General features: G+C 38.2%; 1 protein-coding gene across 3 annotated transcripts in view; it reads left to right on the forward strand.

The window, feature by feature from the left end:
• XKR9 (XK related 9) overlaps positions 1-18,738 on the forward strand; it is a 59,453-nt gene that overhangs the window by 37,763 nt on the left and 2,952 nt on the right. For all 3 annotated transcript variants that reach the window (XM_029924042.1, XM_029924044.1, XM_029924043.1), the window contains one exon: positions 15,046-15,266. In XM_029924042.1, the coding sequence (XP_029779902.1) occupies positions 15,046-15,266 (221 nt within the window). The remainder of the gene's footprint in view (positions 1-15,045; positions 15,267-18,738) is intronic.

Consider the following 18,738-nt stretch of genomic DNA (forward strand, 5'->3'; position numbering starts at 1 on the left):
TGAATCCCACTTGATCATGATGGATAATTTCTTTAATATGCTGTTGAATTCTATTTGCCAGTATCTTGTTGAGTATTTTTGCATCTGTATTCATTAAGGATATTGGTCTGTAGTTCTCTTTTTTTGCTGGGTCTCTGTCTGGTTTGGGTATCAAGGTGATGCTGGCTTCGTAGAATGAATTTGGAAGTTTTCCTTCTATTTCTATTTTTTGGAATAGTTTGAGAAGAATGGGTATGAGCTCTGCTTTAAATGTCTGGTCGAATTCCCCTGGGAAGCCATCTGGCCCTGGGCTCTTATTTGTTGGAAGATTTTTGATAATGGATTCGATATCTTCACTGGTTATCGGTCTATTCATGCTTTCTATCTCCTCCCATTTGAATTTTGGTAGTGCATGTGCATTTAGGAATTTGTCCATTTCTTCTAGATTGTCCAGTTTGTTGGCATATAATTTTTCATAGTAATCTCTGATGATTGCTTGTATTTGTAAGGGATTGGTTGTAATAGATCCTTTTTCATTCATGATTTTGTTTATCTGGGTGCTCTCTCTTTTCTTTCTGAGGAGCCTGGCTAGAGGTTTATCAATTTATTTTATTTTTTATCTTGGAGAATGTGCCATGTGCACTCGAAAAGAATGTGAATTTCCTAACTTCAGGATGCAGATTTCTAAATATCTATCAATTCCATCTGTTCTAATGTGTCCTTCAGGTCCATTGTTTCCTTAGTGATTTTCTGTCTGGTTGATCTATCCATTGCTGTCAGTGGCGTATTATAGTCCCCTCCAATTAGCACCTTATCAATAAGATTTTTTCTATCTGTGATTGTTTTATGTATTTGGGTGCTCCTGAATTTGGCGCATAGATATTTATAATTGTTAGTTCTTCCTGATGGAAAGACTTTGTAATTATTATATAATGTCCTTCTTCATCTCTTGTTACTGCCTTTACTCTAAAGTCCAGTTTGGGGGCGCCTGGGTGGCTCAGTCAGTTGAGTGTCCGACTTTGGCTCAGGGCATGACCTCACAGTTGGTGGGTTCGAGCCCCGTGTTGGGCTCAGTGCTGACAGCTCAGAGCCTGGGGCCTGCTTCAGTTTATGTGTCTCCTTCTCCCTTTGACCCTCCCCGCTCATGTTCTGTCTCACTCTATCTCTCAAAAAATAAATAAATGTAAAAAAATAATAATCACGTAAAAAAAATAAAGTCCAGTTTGTCTGATGTAAGTATGGCTACTCCAGCTTTCTTTTGGCTTCTAGTCACATGATAGATATTTCTCTGTCCCTTTACTTTAAACCTGAAGGTATCTTCAGGTATAAACTGAGTCTCTTGTAGATAGCAAATAGATGGATTTTTTTTTTTATCCATTCTGCAACCCTGTGTCTTCTGGTTGGAGCATTCAGTCTATTTACATTTACTGTTATTATTGAAAAATATGGGTTTAGAGTCATTGTGTTCCCCCTAGAATTCATGTTTATAGTGGTGTCTCTGGCATCTCATATTCTTTGCAACATTTCCCTCATAGAGCCCCTCTTAGGATTTCTTGCAGGGCTGGTTTTGTGGTGATGAATTCTCTCAATTTTTGTTTATTTGGGAACACCTTTAGCTCTCCATCTATTTTGAATGACAGGCTTGCTGGATAAAGGATTCTTGGCTACATATTTTTTCTGTTCATCACATTGAAGATTTCCTGCCATTCCTTTCTGGCCTGCCAAGTTTCATTAGATAGGTCTGTAACCACTCTAATAGGTTTCCATTTGTTCGTGAGGGCCCTTTACTCCCTAGCTGCTTTCAGAATTCTCTCTTTATCTTTATATTTTGCCAGTTTTACTATGATATGTCATGCTGATGGTCGATTCAAATTACGTCTTAAGGGGGTTCTTTGTGCCTCTTGAATTTGAATGTCTATTTCTTTCCCCAGATTTGGGAAATTGTCTCTAATAATTTGGTCTAGTAACCCTTCAGGACCTTTCTCTCTGTCTTCTTCTTCAGGGATTCCTATGATACGGATATTGTTCTGTTTGATTGTATCACTTAGGTCTCGAATTCTCCTTTCCTCCTCCTGGATCAATTTCTCTCTCTTTTTTTCCATCTTCCTCTTTTGCTATAACTATATCTTCTAATTCACCTATTCTTCTCTCTGCCTCATCAATTCTTGAGGTGGCTGCCTCCATTTTATTATTCACCTCATTTATAGCCTTTTTTAACACTCATCATACCTATTTTCAATGTTTCTAGTCATTGTCTCAGTTGCTTCTTTGATGCTTTTTTCAACCCCAGAGACTAATTTTATGACAGGTTTTTAAAATTCTTCTTCGGTGATGTTGTTTAGGTGTGCCTTGAGCAGTTCTGTGGCTGTGACTTCTTCCTGGAGGTTCTTCAGGGGAGAGTTCCTTTGTTTCCTCTTTGGCTAATTTTCTCTCCCTTGTCAGTTTTAAAAAGCTTGTTGTGCATGGTGCACCTATGGATATTGGTCTGTTAAAGGAGGCTTATTGACTGTCTGGGGCCTGTCATTTCAGGAAATATTCTTTTAATGGTATCTCTCAGTTTCTCTTGATGTGCCTTTGAATATTTTATTTCCCTACTCAGCGATATTTGGGATGTGCCATCATGCGCACTTTGGCTTGCTTCTTGGAGCAGCCCTAAGAAGGAAAAACAGACAGACCAACACAGAGGGAACAGAAGCACATAAACTCACAGACAAATCAAACAAACAAACAAATTAAAAGGGGGAACGGAAGGAAAGAAAATGGAGCGGAAATAGAAGAAGAGAAGAAAAGAAACAAAAATAAAGGGGGGCAGAGACAACAAAGGACAATGGACAGTCTAAAAGTGTATGACCAGTTGAGGGGAGAGGTAAGGATGAGATACGGGAGAATATATCTGGATTGCAAGAAAGAAAAAAAAAGATGGAGAAAGAAGAAAGGAATATAAATAAAAAATTTAAAAAAATTATGTAAAAATGGTAATAATAATAAAAAATAAGTACAAAAAAAAAAGCAGCAGCTCCCCCTCATGGATAGGCATAGTTTGGTGTAGTAGGTCTCGGGTGCTGCTCCAGAGGCCCCGCCTTGGTGGCTGCAGAGAGTAGAATGGCAGCGCTCCAAGCTCCACTGGAACTAAGCGCTGTAGGCCATACTACTGAGTCCGATCTCCTTGTGCTGCAGCTGAGCCAAGTTGTATTTTCCAGGCCCACCTCGTTTCAAAATCCTAGTCCATGCACTATTATGCTACCACAGGTGAGATGTACTTGCTTTGGTGGCTGGCTACTTAGCCAGGATGTCGTAGGGGGAGGGAACAGTTTCTCTAGGCTCTGGCAGGGATTTGTGCTGCTGCTGCTGAAGGAGAGGTGCAAGCCCCCTCAGACACCACCGCTGATTCCTAGCCCCCAGCCAGGATAGCAATTATGTAGTGGGAGGGATCAGTTTCTCTTGACGCCTGCTGGGATTTGCACTGCCACTGCCTGAGGCGAGGTGTGCTGAATGAGGCGAGGGCACAGCAGGAGGTGAAGTGCACGCCATTACAGGTGCCACTGCCAACTCCCAGCCCCCCGCCAGGATTGTAATCGCAATGGGGGAGGGATCAGTTTCTCTTGGCGCTGCCTGGGATTCGCTTTGCTGCTGACCGAGGCGCCAGGCACTGCCAGAAATGAACTGCACGCTCCTGCAGCCAAAGTGCGCCCCTGCCTCCACCCCCGCCAACTCCCTGCCTGGATCGAGTAGGGGTGGGGGCTGTTTTCTCCCTGTTGGCACCAGGGATTCTGGATTTGCGAAGCCAATGCTGGAGTTGAGATGCACTGTGGGAATGAGGTGTGTGCTCCTGCTCCTGCAGCCGAGGACGAAGTGCGTGCCCTGGGGCCGCTGACTCCCTGCCGGGATGGTGCAGGACTGGTGCAGGGCTGGAAGCTGTTTTTTTGCTTGTGCCACACGGGTTCGGGATTTGGGCTGCCCAGCAGTTATATATGGAGTGAGAGTTTTTCTCTCCGAGCGGGGTTAAATGTTCTTTATCTCTTCTCTAGAGACAGTACTATGAGCGTGTTCAGTTTCTCTTTCTCTTCCCTTTGTCTCTCAGGGGCTCCACACTCTTGCCCTGTGTTGGGCTGGGGCTCCCACCTCCCCTGCCCATCTCGGGCTGGCCCGTTTTACAATCTCCCCAGTTCGCACTTACTCACTCAGGCATCTTCTTTCTGGAGTCTGTATTTTCTCCTTCCACTCTTGCAGATGAGAGTAATGTCCTTCTCAGTTCGATAGATGGGGCAGACGAAGTTTACAGAGCTCCCTTCCTCTCCACCATTGTGGCTCCTCCCCTGTATTTATGTTGTAATTACAGCCAAGTTACTTAGCATATAGTGCTATAATGATTTCAGGAGTAGAATCCAGTGATTCATCCTCTTTGTATTATACCCAATGCTCATCCCAACTAATGTCCTCCTTAGGAGGACAGTACCTTACCCATTTAGCCCATCCCCCCAACCACTAAGCTGCCAGTAACCCTCAGTTTGTTTTCTGTATTTAAGAGTCTGTTTTGTCCTCTTCCTTGTTTTTTATATTATTATTTGGTTCCTTTCCCTTATGTTCATCTGTTTTGTATCTTAAATTCCACATATGAGTGAAGTCATATGATATTTGTCTTTCTCTGACTAATTTCGCTTAGCATAATATCCTCTAGTTCTATCCATGTAGTTGCAAATGGCAGGATTTCATTCTTTGTGATTGCTGAGTAATACTTCATTGTGCATGTGTGTGTGTGTGTATGTTTGTTTCTATTAACTGATATGTTTCTGTTAACTGATTTTTCCTGTATAAGTCACGTTTTCCTGTTTATTTGCATGTCAACTCATTTTTTATTGTGTAGTGGACATTGTGACTGATAATTTGTAGAGAATGGTTTCTGTTATCTTCCATTGAAGAAAAATCAGACATTAAATTATTGGCAGACTACCTCGCTGTGTCATAGAGGCCTGGTTTTGGTTTGTTAGGGAAGGTGTATTTTGGTTTTGTCCTTAGTCCAAGGAAAAATCTCTTAGGCTTGAAATAATGGTCTTCTAACGTATGTCTCTTTTGGGGTTTCAGTGGAATGCCTGAAGTATTTATCAAGCCCCTCTAATTTGGTAGAATTCAAACTGGAGACTCTTCCTTGTGGTAGACAGATGGTGAAATGTTTGCTTAGGTTCGTTCTAGCCATTTCCCCTCCATTCCATGGAGTCTCATCCCACCCAGGCATAGTAAGTTGTGAACCATGGACTCTCCTTGCAAAGAGAGTATATTGCAGATTTCGTGATTCTCTACTCTGTGGTTCCCTCTTTTCTGGGATTCCCGTCTTAATTTCTAACCATTTTGGCAGATTCAAACTCAGTCCTTTGATTCTTTGGGCCCATAATATTTTGATTTTCTGCTTGAAGTGTATCTGCTTTGTGCCATTTGGACTATGGGATGTCTTCAGAGGGAAAACCAGATGAACGTGCATGTCATGTAGTATGATGCCCTTCTTTCAACGGTTGGTTGCCCTCTTATTTCCTACTGCTTTTGGTTGTTCTTCTGTGTCTTGTTTTCTTTTATATATTGTCCAGAATTTATCACTATTATCAGTTAAGAGGACTATCCTGTTATAATGTAATCAATCAATACTGGAAGCTGGTGCCTTTGTATCTCAAATAAAAGAATATGTTGTGATAAAATAAGAAAGCTCCCTTTGTTTATTTCTTTGGCTTCTTCATTATTTGTCTAATAAAACTGAAGCAATATCCTATTGGCTAAAATATTATATTTATTCTCTTCTTTCCCATGAAATTATCCTTAGATAAATAGAACTTTGTATAGATTTCCCATTAATTGCTACAGAATTGGAAAATTTGCTCCCTAAAGTCACTGGAAATGTTAATATGCACATCTGTAAACAGCTCTGTTTTTTAATAGTTACCTATATGGTACTTAAAATGTGCCAGGTACTGGTCTTAGCATTTTACATGTATTAACTTATTTAATCCTCACAATAATTCAGTGAGGTTGGTATGTATGATGAAGTTTCCATTTTTCAGGTGAGGAAACTCAGGAAATGAGAGATTAAACTAGGAAGTGATGAAGCCAGGATTTAAATTCAGGCATTCTGGCTTTATTAGAATCTGTACTTTTTTTTTTTTCATATTTTAGTTTATTGTCAAGTTAGTTTCCATATAACACTCAGTGCTTTTCCCCACAAGTGCCCTCCTCCATGTCCATGACCCCCCTTTCACTTTCCCTCTCTTTCAGCCCTCAGTTTGTTTTCAGTATTCAAGAGTCTCTCATGATTTGCCTCCCTCCCTCTTCCTGTTTCCCCACTTTCTCCTCCCCACGGTCCTCTGTTTGGTGTCTCCTGTTAGACTTATGAGTGAAAACATTTGATATTTGTCCTTCTCTCCCTGACTTATTTCACACAGCATGACACCCTCAAGGTCCATCCATGTTGCCACAAATGGCCGGATTTCATTCTTCCTCATTGCCATTGTATATATAAACCACATCTTCTTGATCCATGCATCAGTTGATGGACATTTAGGCTCTTTCCATGATTTGGCTATTGTTGAAAGTGCTGCTATGAACATGGGGGTACCTGTGCCCCTGTGCATCAGCACTTCTGTGTCCCTTGAGTAAATCCCTAGCAGTGCTATTGCTGGGTCATAGGGGAGCTCTATTGTTAATTTTTTGAGGACCCTCCACACTGTTTTCTAGGGCGACTATACCAGTTTACATTCCTACCAACAGTGTAGGAGGGTGCTCGTTTCTCTACATCCTCACCAGCATCTATAGTCTCTTGATTTGTTCCTTTCACCCACTCTGACCAGTGTGAGGTGGTATCTCAGTGTGGTTTTGATTGTATTTCCCTGATGATGAGTAATGCTGAGCATCGTTTCATGTGTCTGTTGGCCATGTCTTCTTTGGAGAAGTGTCAATTCATATCTTCTGCCCATTTCTTCACTGGATTATTCATTTTTTGGATGTGGAGTTTGGTGAGTTCCTTGTAGATTTTGGATCCTAGCCCTTTATCCAATATGTCATTTGCAACTATCTTTTCCCATTCCGTCAGTTGCCTATTAGTTTCATTGATTGTTTCCTTTGCAGTGTAGAAGTTTTTATCTTGATAAAGTCCCAATAGTTCATTTTTGCTTTCATTTCCCTTGCCTTTGGGGATATGTCGAGTAGAAAATTGCTGTGGTTGAGGCCAAGGAGGTTGTTTCCTCCTTTCTCCTCTAGGGTTTTGGTGGTTTCCTGGCTCACATTCAGGTCCTTCATCCATTTTGAGTTTATTTTTGTGTATGGTGCAAGAAAGTGGTCCAGTTTCATTCTTCTGCATGCTGCTGTCCATTTCTCCCAGCACCGCCTGTTAAAGAGGCTGTCTTTTTTTTTCTACTGGATCTACCGCTTTGTCAAAGATTAATTGGCCATACATTTGTGGTTCCAGTTCTGGGTTCTTTTTTCTATTCCATTGGTCTATGTGTCTGTTTTTGTGCCAATACCATACTGTCTTGATGATGACTGTTTTGTAGTAGAGGCTAAAGTCTGGGATTGTGATGCCTCCCGTTTTAGTTTTCTTCTTCAATATTACTTCGGCTACTCAGGGTCTTTTGTGGTTCCACATGAATTTTAGGATAGTTTGTTCTAGCTTTAAGAAGAATGCTGGCACAATTTTTATTGGGATTGCATTGACTGTGTAGTTTGCTTTGGGTAATAATGACGTTTTAACAATGTTTATCTTCCGATCCATGAGCATGGAATGCTTTTCCATTTTTTTGTGTCTTCCTCAATTTCTATCATAAGTTTTCTATAGTTTTCATCATACAGATCTTTTACATTTTTGTTTAGATTTAGTCCTATGTATTTGATGGTTTTTCATGCAGTTGTGAATGGGATCAGTTTTTTATTTCTCTTTCTGTTGCTTCATTATTGGTATATAAAAATGCAACCAATTTCTGTACATTGATTTTGTACCCTGTGACTTTGCTGAATTAATGGGTCAGTTGTAGTTGGCTTCTGGTGGTGTCTGTCAGGTTTTCCATGTAGAGTATGGAAAGTGAAAGTTTGACTTCATCTTTGCCGATTCTGATGCCTTTTATTTCCTTTTGTTGTCTGATTGCTGATGCTAGGACTTCCAGCACTATGTTAAACAACAGTGGTGAGAGTGGACATCTCTGTCATGTTGCTGATCTCAGGGGGAAAGCTCTCAGTTTTTCCCCATTGAGGATGATATTAGCTGTGAATTTCTCATAAATTGTTTATGATGTTTAAGTAAGTTCCTTCTATCCCGACTTTCTTGAGGGTTTGTATTAAGAAAGAATGCTATATTTTGTCAAATGCTTTTTATGCATCTATCGATAGAATCATATGGTTTTTATCTTTTTCTTTTATTAATGTGATATATTACTTTGATGGATTTGTTAATATTGAACCAGCCCTGTAACCCAGGAATCAATCCCACTTGATCATGGTGGATTTATATGCTGTTGAATTCAATTTGCTAGTATCTTGTGGAGTATTTTTGCATCTGTATTCATCAAGGATATCAGCCTGTAGTTCTCTTTTTTTGTCCGGTTTGGGAATCAAAGTGATACTGGCTTCATAGAATGAGTCTAAAAGTTTTCCCTCTATTTCTATTTTTTGGAATAGCTGGAGAAGAATGGGAATTAACTCTGCTTTAAATGTCTGGTAGAATTCCCCAGGGAAGCCATCTGGCCCAGAGCTCTTATTTGTTGGGAGATTTTTGATAACTGATTTGATTTCTTCACTGGTTATCAGTCTATTCATGCTTTCTATCTCTTCCTGTTTGAATTTTGGTAATGCATGTGCATTTAGGAATTTGTCCTTTCTTCTAGATTGTCCAGTTCGTTGGCATATAATTTTTCATATATTCCCTGATATTTGCGTGTATTTCTGAGGCCTTGGTTGTAGCAGATCCATTTTCAATCGTGATTTTGTCTATCTTGGTGCTCTCTTTTCTTTCTGAGGAGGCTGGCTAGAGGTTTATCAATTTTGTTTATTTTTTCAAAATACCAACTCTTGGTTTCATTGATCTGTTCAACTGTTTTTTTTTTTTTTTGATCCTATGTTGTTTATTTCTGCCCTGATCTTTATTATTTCTCCTCTTCTGCTGGGTTTGGGGTGTTCTTGCTGCTCTGCTTCTAGTTCCTTTAGGTGCTCTGTTAGATTTTGAATTTGTGCTTTTTCTGGTTTCTTGAAATAGGCCTGGATTGCAATGTACTTTCGTCTTAGAACTGTTTTTGCTGCCTCTCAGAGGGTTTGTATTTTGTATTTTCATTTTCATTTGCTTTCATATATTTTTTACTTTATTCTCTAATTGCCAGATTGGCCCAATCATACTTTAGTAGGGTGTTCTTTAACCTCCATGTTTTTGGAGATTTTCCAGACTTTATCCTGTGATTGATTTCAAGTTTCATAGCATTGTGATCTGAAAATATGCAATGTATGATCTCAATTCGTTTCTATTTATGGAAGGCTGCTCTATAACCCAGTATGTGACCTATCTTGGAGAATGTGCTATGCACACTTGAGAAGAAAGTGAATTCTCTAGCCTCAAGATGTAGAGTCTAAATATATCTGTCAGATCCATCTGTTCTAATGTATGGTTCAGATCCATAGTTTCTTTAGTTATTTTTTATCTGGTTGATCTATCCATTGCTGTAAGTGGAGTATTAAAATCTCATGCAATTATTGCATTCTTATCAATAAGATTGTTTCTGTTTGTGATTGTTTTATGTATTTGGGTACTCTCAAATTTGGCATGTAGATGTTTATAACTGTTAGCTCTTCCTGATGGAGATACCCTGTAATTATCATATAACGTCCTTCTTCATCATTTGTTACTGCCTTTAATTTACAGTCTAGTTTGTCCAATATAATTATGGCTACTCTGGCTTTCTTTTGATTTCCAGTCTCATGGTAGATATTTCTCCATCTCCTTATTTTCAATCTGAAGGTGTCTTCAGGTCTAAAATGAGTTTCTTGTAGACAGCAAATAGATGGATTAAAAAAAATCCATTCTGTTACTCTCTGTCATTTGATTGGACCATTTAGTCCATTTACATTCAGTGTTATCATTGAAAAATATGGGTTTAGATTCTTTGTGTTCTCTGTAGGTTCATGCTTGTAGTAGTGTCTCTGGTACCTTCTATTTCTTGCAACATTTCCCTCATAGAGTTCCCCTTAGGATTTCTTGTAGGGCTGGTTTAGTGGTGGTGAATTCTCTCAATTTTTGTTTATTTGGGAAAACCTTTATCTCTCCTTCTATTTTGAATGAAATGGCTGCTGGATAATGGATTTTTGGCTGCATATTTTTTCTGTTCATCACATTAAAGATTTCCTGCCATTCCTTTCTGGCCTGCCAAGTGTAGTTGAGAGGTCTGTAATCACTCTGATAGGTTTCCTTTTGTATGTTAGGGCCCTTTTATCCCTAGCTGGTTTCAGAATTCTCTCTTTATCCTTATATTTTGCCAGTTTCACTATGATATATTGTGCCAAAGGTCTATTTAAGTTACATCTGAGTGGAGTGTTCTGTGCCTCTTGGATTTCAATGTCTAGTTCCTTCCCCAGATTGGGGAAGTTCTCTGCTATAATTTGATCAAGCACCCCTTTGGGACCTTTTTCTCTTTCTTCTTCAGGAATTTCTATGATATGGATATTGTTCCATTTGATTGCATCACTCAGTTTTCGAATTCTCCTTTCATGCTCCTGGATCAATGTATTGTATCTCTCTTTTTCTTGGTTTTGTCTTTTTCTATAACTGTGTCTTCTAATTTACCAATTCTCCTCTTTGCCTCTTCAATCCTTGCTGTGGCCACCTCCTTTTTATTATGCACCTCATTTTATAGCATTTTTTTTTTACTTATCACAGCTATTTTGAAGGTCCCTTGTCTTTGTATCAATAGCATCTCTAATGAATTCCAAGCCTTTACAAGCTCAGTGATCAATTTTATGACAGTTGTTCTGAATTCTAGCTCAGTTATTTTGCTTATATCTGTTTTGAGCAGTTCTGTGGCTGTGACTTCTTCCTGGAATTTCTTTAGAGGAGAGTTCTTCTGTTTCATCATTTTGGCTAGCTTTCTATCTCTTGTTTGTTTTAAAAGCTCATTATGCACTCTCTACCTATTAGTATTGCTAAATTAAAAGAAGCTCATTGACTATCCAAGGCCTGTCTGTTCAGGAAGTGTTCTTTTAATGATGTCTCCCAGTTTCCTTTTGGCTATTTTATTTCCCTATTCCGTAATATTTGGGACTCTCCACCATGTATATTGTGGCTTGTTTCTTGAGGTAGCTCTGAAAAGGAAAACAGACAGACAAACACTCAGGAAACAAAAGGACACAAAGGTACAGACAAATGAAAGAAATAAGCAAACTAAAAGGGGAAAGAAAAAACAAAAGAAAGAAAAGAAAAAAGAAGAAAAAGGGTGGGGGACAAAAACAACAAAAGGCAAAGGACGGTCTAAAAGCGTAAAACCAGCAGAGAGGAGAGATAAGAATGAGATAAGGGAAAATATATTTGAATGGGAAGGATTGACCTAATCACAGCAATGCATCTATGTTGGTCTTTCCTGGTCTCTGGTTGGGGTGGGGGGTAGAAAAAGAGACAAAAAAAGCAGCACTCCACTGCAGATGGACATGGTTTGGTGGGGAGAAGAATGGCGGTGCCCAAAGCCCTTCTTGAACTAAGCATTGCAATCCACTCTTTTGGGTCTGATCTCCTTGTGTCAGGGTCAGGCCAAGTTGTATTTTCCAAGCCCTGCCTCATTTCCATACCCTTGTCCATGCACTTTAATGATACCACTAGAGATGAGATGTACTCCTGCAGGCTGGGCGCTGCCACCAGGGATCAGGGCTTGGAGCCCAAGGAAAATGCATCAGCTGAAGGGGACGGATCTCTCTTCCTGAACCCTGTGGTTATAGGTGGGATGATAAGATCCCTCTCCCAGGTCGAGGTTTTTTTCTTTTCTAGCGATAGCTCTCTAGAGCATTTTCAGCCTCTCTCTCTCTCTTCCCATCATCTCCCCATGGCTCTGCACTCTCCCTAATGCTCTGTGTGGAGTGGGGCTCCCTCCCCTCCAAGCCTCAGGGTCCAGGCCCGTTTTTATCTTCCCCAGTTCGCACTCACTCACTTACCCACAAGGCTGTTTTCTTTGAGGACTCTGTGTCTTTTCCTCCCACTCTTGTAGATCAGAGTATTATGGCTTCAGTCCTTCCTAGTTTGATATATGTGGGAGAGTTCCCTACTCTCCAATATCTTGCCCCCACCATCTATTCTAGAATCTGTACTCTTAACCACCGTGCTTTGCTACCTCCCACTCTATGCTGTGGGTATGTACCTGTTAATATTTGTGAATTTTTCTAGTTTCTCAATTAGTGGTGTCTATCCTATTTGTTTATAATAAGCTTCTTTAGGAATAGGAACTCACACTGTATTGCATTATAGTATTATAGAAAAAACATAGGACTTCCCCTTGTGCCAGACACCCAGAAAAGACAATACAAATTTCCTTGTAAATCTCACTTATAAATCCTAGGGAGTGGTCAATGACTTTTTCCTTCTGTACTTTTACAACATAGTATTTACATTTTTATTCAATAGTAATTTCTTTTGTCCTGTATTGAAGCTAGTACTTTACAGGCCTGACCTTCCTATTAGGCTGTAAGGTCACTGAAGAGGGAGATCACACCTTTGTTCTTTTTGTAGACCTTCTACTTGGCATCTAGCCCACACCGAATATCATAGACCATGTTATTTAAAACTATGATGGTAAAAACATACTGCTATTTGCCATATAATGAATCTTTGCATATCCATATATGCATACATCTTGTTTACAATACCAGTGTCCTACATTTGTATTTTCCTTCCAGTTTTTCAAAATTCTTTCCTATCTAGTGTCTCTTTATCCTTATGATAAAAAAAATGTCATGAGCTTTCATTTATTCATTCATTGAGTAAATATTTTCTGAGAACCTACTATGCACCAGCTATTATTCTAGTTGATTAGGACATAGCAATAAACAAAGCAAAGTCCCTGCTTTCATGTAGATTTCATTTTTGTGAGGGGATAATGATAAAAATAAATAATATGTCAAGTAGGGAGCACTACTACTTTAGATGGTGTGATCTGGAAAGACTTCTGTGAGGAAGTGGCATTTGAGTAGGGACCTGAATGAAATTAAGGAGTAAATTTGTAAATTTTCTGTTTTTTAAACATTTTGGTTTTGTAAGAAAGTTTATTTTTTTGTCAGCCTTATTTCTGTTTTAAGAGTTTGTGGGAGAGCAGCTTAAGACCACTCAGTTGTTGTTCCTACCCACTCAGTGGTCAGACCAGTGGGAGCTGCAAACAGTCTTCAAGGGCAGGCTGAGAACTCCAGTCTTCCATAGGGAATTGCTAAATAGGTATTGAAAGCACCTGCATTTTTTGAGACCAGTTTGTGACTTCAGGTTGAGTCGCAGTGAACTCAGGAGCTGGAGCAGTCCTTTCACCCTAAAATTCCTCATTTGTCACATCCTTTTCAGCAGTAGCCTGATTGTTTTTTTCAATCTCTTCAGGATCTCTGTAGAAGTAGAGATCGGGCATGACCTCCCATGGGTGTTCATAGGAGATGGTGCCACACATGCGCAGAACTTCCTGGACCAGAGTCCCCCACATGAGACCTGGAAGAGTTCCAGGCAGAGGGGGGTAGCAAAGATAAAGACCTTTAAATTGGAGGAAAACAGCAGGAAGAATATACCCAAAGTGTGAGAAAAATGTGTTGGAAAGGTAGTGTGAGTAATGCGTGTGAGGCAGATTATCAAGGGCCATGTAAATGTGGTAAGGACTTTGGGGTTTATTCTAAGTTTGATGGAAATCATTGGAACATTTTGAGCAGAGTGACATCTGAACTATGTTTAACAGGTTCAATCTAGATTCTATGTATGGAATAGATTGCATAGGGAGCAGTAGAATCAGAGAGACCAGTTATGAGACTATTGAAGTAATATAGCCAGAGATGTTGGCTGCTTAAAGTAGGATTGAGGCAGTGGAAGTGATGATATGTTTAGATTTGGATATATTTGAAGTTAGCACTAAGAACCAAGAGAAACTGCTGAGGAATTTTCTTAGGGCGTGAGAAAAAGAAAGGAGTTGGAAATTATTTCCATGTTTTTGGTCTGAGCAGCATGGTAAATGGTGGTTCCATTTACTGAAATGGGAAAAATTGACAGAAGAGACAAGTTGAAAGAAGATATATATCGCTGCCCTTATTTTATATATGAGGAAACTGAGGAATAGATAGTTTTAATAAGCTTTGGGCTCGAACCCTGGTTGCCTTGTTACAAGCCCCAAATTCCTTCTAAATAAGTGTCTTGATATATTTTGTTATTAGTTTTACTTGTATGGTGAAAAATCTTGTTCGTTTTAAATTTCTTTAAAAAGAAGAGGCTGAGCAAAGATGTTTTAAAAGTCTTTGAGAAATTACTTACTTTCCAAGATGGTAGTGGTCACAGAGCCTAGCACTTTGCAGATATTGAGTCACTGTGTGCTAGGTTCAGTCTTATCTTCAACCTCAACCTTATCATAAAAGCATGTGTCTGTCTTGTACTTAAGATAAATCACATGAATTAAAAATTGCAGTTTGTCTTTCAGAAAGTAGTGGTTAAGACTAGAAATCTCAAGATCTAGATTTGGATTCTAGGTCTTCCTCTCATGCTCTGTGTAACTTTCAGTGAATCACTCTAACATTCTCAACCTTTGTTTTTTCATCTGTGAAAATGGAATAGCACCTACTCATCTCACATTATTACTATGAAGATGAATTGAGATCATGTATGCTTAACATGTATGCTAGCATACAACTGAAAATCAAACATGCAATTAAAGTTTGTGGAGTCTGAATTTCAATATAGTCACTATGAAATATTCAGAGTTGAAAGAAATTTTGGAGTAGACAAAGTTTGTATGAAAATTCTGTACTTAAACATGTTGCTTTCCCCAAAATTATTATGTATATTAACATACATGTTATTAATATATTACTAGAGATAAATGTTTGTGTTTACAGGTATTGGTTTGTCTTGAAAAATGGTTATCATGTGGCTTTCAAATACAACAGCAAAACTGATAAGTTCATGGAAGAACAGTTTGATCCGCATAAGGAAGTTATGGATAGAATGACTGACCTGAGCATGCTCAGGCTACTTGAGGCCTACCTGGAAGGCTGCCCACAACTGGTTTTGCAGCTCTACACTGTTCTGGAACATGGTCAAGCAAATTTCACTCAGTGTAAGTCTTTCCTCAGACCCGATGTTAAATAAACACACTGAGATCTTATGTCAACTACCTAACTCTTTGACAGGTTTTAGAATTTTTCTTACATCTTTTCTTTTTAGAATTATTCATTTTTTTGAAAAGAAGTACAGGGTTGAAATATCAAAAAGTATATGAAGACATAATCTCTTTCTCCCTTATTCCCATTCTTTCTTTTTGTCTGCCCAGAAAGGAAACTATTATTGTCATTTTTTTGATGATTCTTTCAGAAAAGTTTTTAAAAGCCTATATCCTTTTTTCTCTTGTTTCTTTTATAGAAATGGTAACAAAAACTGTCTGTTTTTTGTACTTAACAGTATGTGTTGGAAATCTATCTATATCTATACAGAAAGAGCTGTCTCATTCATTTTTATTATCTGCATAGGATAACAAATTATAGGTGTACCATGACTTATTTAGCAAGTCCCATATTTATGTTAATTTAGGTTGTTCCTAATATTCTACTACTGTAAAAAAAATGCCACAATGAGTAATCTTCTGTAGGAATATTTTGCATGTGTGAAGTATATCCATAGGATAAGTTCCCAGAATTGGAATTATTGGGTGAAAGTGCAAACACCGCGAAACTAGTGAAAATTTAGTTAAGTTGGCCAATATGTTGCTTTTCTATAGCAGATTTCCTCATTATGGCAAAATGTTAATTTTAAAAGGACAATCGGTGTTTCCATAAAAAAGAAATCTTTTTAGGTATTTAATTTGAGATAATTAAAAAACCTACTTGCTAAATAATAGACCCAGTTTTCAGTAATGACTCTGGTTCTGTGCAGACTTGGATTCATCTCAGAGAAACAGATTAGCATCTTCCCTGGAGTTCTCTCTGTGGTAGAATCACCCATGGGGTTAGTACAGTCTACCAGTCTTCCTGTTCCCAGTTTACCATAAACCTCTGGATTACTGCCCCTTTTAATATTTTCACCTTTAATTTGATCGTAAGACACTGCAGAGAACCTACTTATGAGACGTTTTATTCCTTGTGATACAAAGAATTTGTGGGCTTGGACTTAAAAGTTCTATATCATATAGTTCCTGAAGCTGGGAGATCAACATTTAGAGCTTACAGTCTGTATTGTGGCAGATCTGATGATTCTGAGTAGTTCACAGCATCCAGACCAGCAATGGGTTCATGTGACAACTCCCTCTGTGTTACCATTCTGCCCTCATCCTTTAGTTTCTTCATGAAGTAAGACGTTTAGGTGTTAGTTAAAAACAGCAAAAAATGAGAACTCTCATTGGCTAACAGTGGAATTAGTAAATCATTTATTGTAGATAGTACAAAAAATGATGTAGCCACTAGAAATAGTACTTACAGATAACGTTTGATGACAGGGAAATAATTCTAAAACAAAATTTAGGCAAAAAGCAATTTATGAAAGTTTCTATCAGCATACTTTTAAAGATACAAATAAATTATTGTATAAAAATATCTGGAAGAAAATACACAAAAATGTTAATGGTGGCTGCTTCTGGGTACTAGGATTATGAGTGATTTTATTGCATTTTATTTATACTTTTCTGAATTTATGAATTTTCTACAGTAATCATATGTTGTTTTGACAATCAGGAAGAATAATTCAAAATGTAAAAAATAATCAGATTATATATAGAAGTACTTCAGAAGACTGAACATATTCTTTTATCTTTGCACTTTCCTCAAATTATACTAAAAAGAGCAAAGGAGTAAAAACAATATAAACCAACAAGGACAAAGACAATGCAGAGTAGAATAGCAGATTAGAAATATCAACAAATGTTTAGAAGATGGAAAGCAGATGGAAAATTCAGATTATTTAAATAAACCCTACCACTGAAAGGCTAGATTACTTGAATTAATCCTCTCTCTGAAAATATGTAAAACAATTAGATAAAAATTTTCAAAAGCCTTCATAAAACCATAAACTAATCTGATACAACAGGGCAAAATATATGAAGGTGGGAACACAGCAGGGTTAAGTAAGACTTTGAAGGCATTTATACCTGGAGGTTTTTACCAAATCTGTATATAGTAGATACAGTTTTGGTGGCTTCCATTGTGTGGAAGACTGAAGACAAAACTCAGAGTCCTCACAAGGGAGGGACATCTGGTAGAAAATTCTAATCTGTAAAACTGGTACTCCAAAGGGTACTCTTCTCAAGATAAAAATGTGAAGTTACTTACCTTATTCTCTACTTTGAAGAGACAGCAAGGAATATTGCCTAGCGCTGAGTACAGAAGGTAAACATAAGCAATATAGAAATTTTGCAATCAAGTTCTCATCTTTGACTAGTCCAAAAAACAAAACAAGACAAAAAACCCAAAAACAAACAAATAAAAGCCTATAGCCTATGAATACGGGTTAAAGTGGTCCCAGACTAATAGTGACCCTGTCTGGCACAAACATGTAAAAATCCTCCCTGGAGGAATTCACTTCCTCTTAGGCCTCGAATAATTTTCACAAATAGTTTTCCAAGGAGAATGAATGTTTTACAATAATTTATAACACCAGAAGAAATAAGGCATCATGAGTAAGAATCAGCAGAAATAGAAAAAAATGTAGAAAGCCTTTATATATTGGAAATTAACAGTTGCCAAGTATAACATACATCCTATTATGTTGAAAGAGGTAAATGATGAACTTGAAAATATGTAACAAGATGCTATGAAAAGTTAATTGTTTAGGGGTGCATGGGTGGCTCAGTCGGTTAAGTGTATGACTTCGGTTCAGGTCATGATCTCACATTTCATGGGTTCAAGCTCCCACATCAGGCTCAGTGGTGACAGCTCAGAGCCTGGAGCCTGCTTTGGGTTCTATGTCTCCCTCTGTTTCTGCCCCTTCTTCATGCGTGATCTCTTTCTTTCTTTCTTTCTCTTTCTCTCTCTCAAAAATAAACATTAAATTTTTTTAAAGGAATTGTGTATTTGACAGAGTAGAATTTATGAGAATTAAAAATTTTAAGAATTGAAATTTAAAACTTAGTGGATAAGACACAGCTATGTTGTCAATTAGTGAGTCAAAGCTGTATCAGAAGAAATTATCCAGATTATACTTTACAGAGACACAGAGATGAGAAATATGTAAGAGACATTAAGAGACATGGAAGAAGAGATGGGAAAGTCTAATATATGTCTGAATAGAGTCTGGGAAGGATAGAAAAAGAATGGAACAGAGGCAATATTTGAGAAATCAATGGCTGAAAAAATTTCAGAACTGAGGAGAGTCACCTACCTACAGAGGCAGGAAGCCCTTCTCAATTCAATTTCCCTTTAGCCAGATCTCCAAAATAACCTACAACTACTTCAATACACCAAGGGAAAATGTAAGAGACAGTAAGTAGGATAGAGACAGTGAATGTAATCAACTTCAATTAAAATGTTTTATTTTCCTGAATCTTATAAAAATATGTGACAAAGTGAACACATTGCTAGGGCTTTGCTAGGCTTGGAAGGAAC

The sequence above is a fragment of the Suricata suricatta genome, chromosome 15 (assembly GCF_006229205.1).
Source record: "Suricata suricatta isolate VVHF042 chromosome 15, meerkat_22Aug2017_6uvM2_HiC, whole genome shotgun sequence".
Taxonomy (NCBI): domain Eukaryota; kingdom Metazoa; phylum Chordata; class Mammalia; order Carnivora; family Herpestidae; genus Suricata; species Suricata suricatta.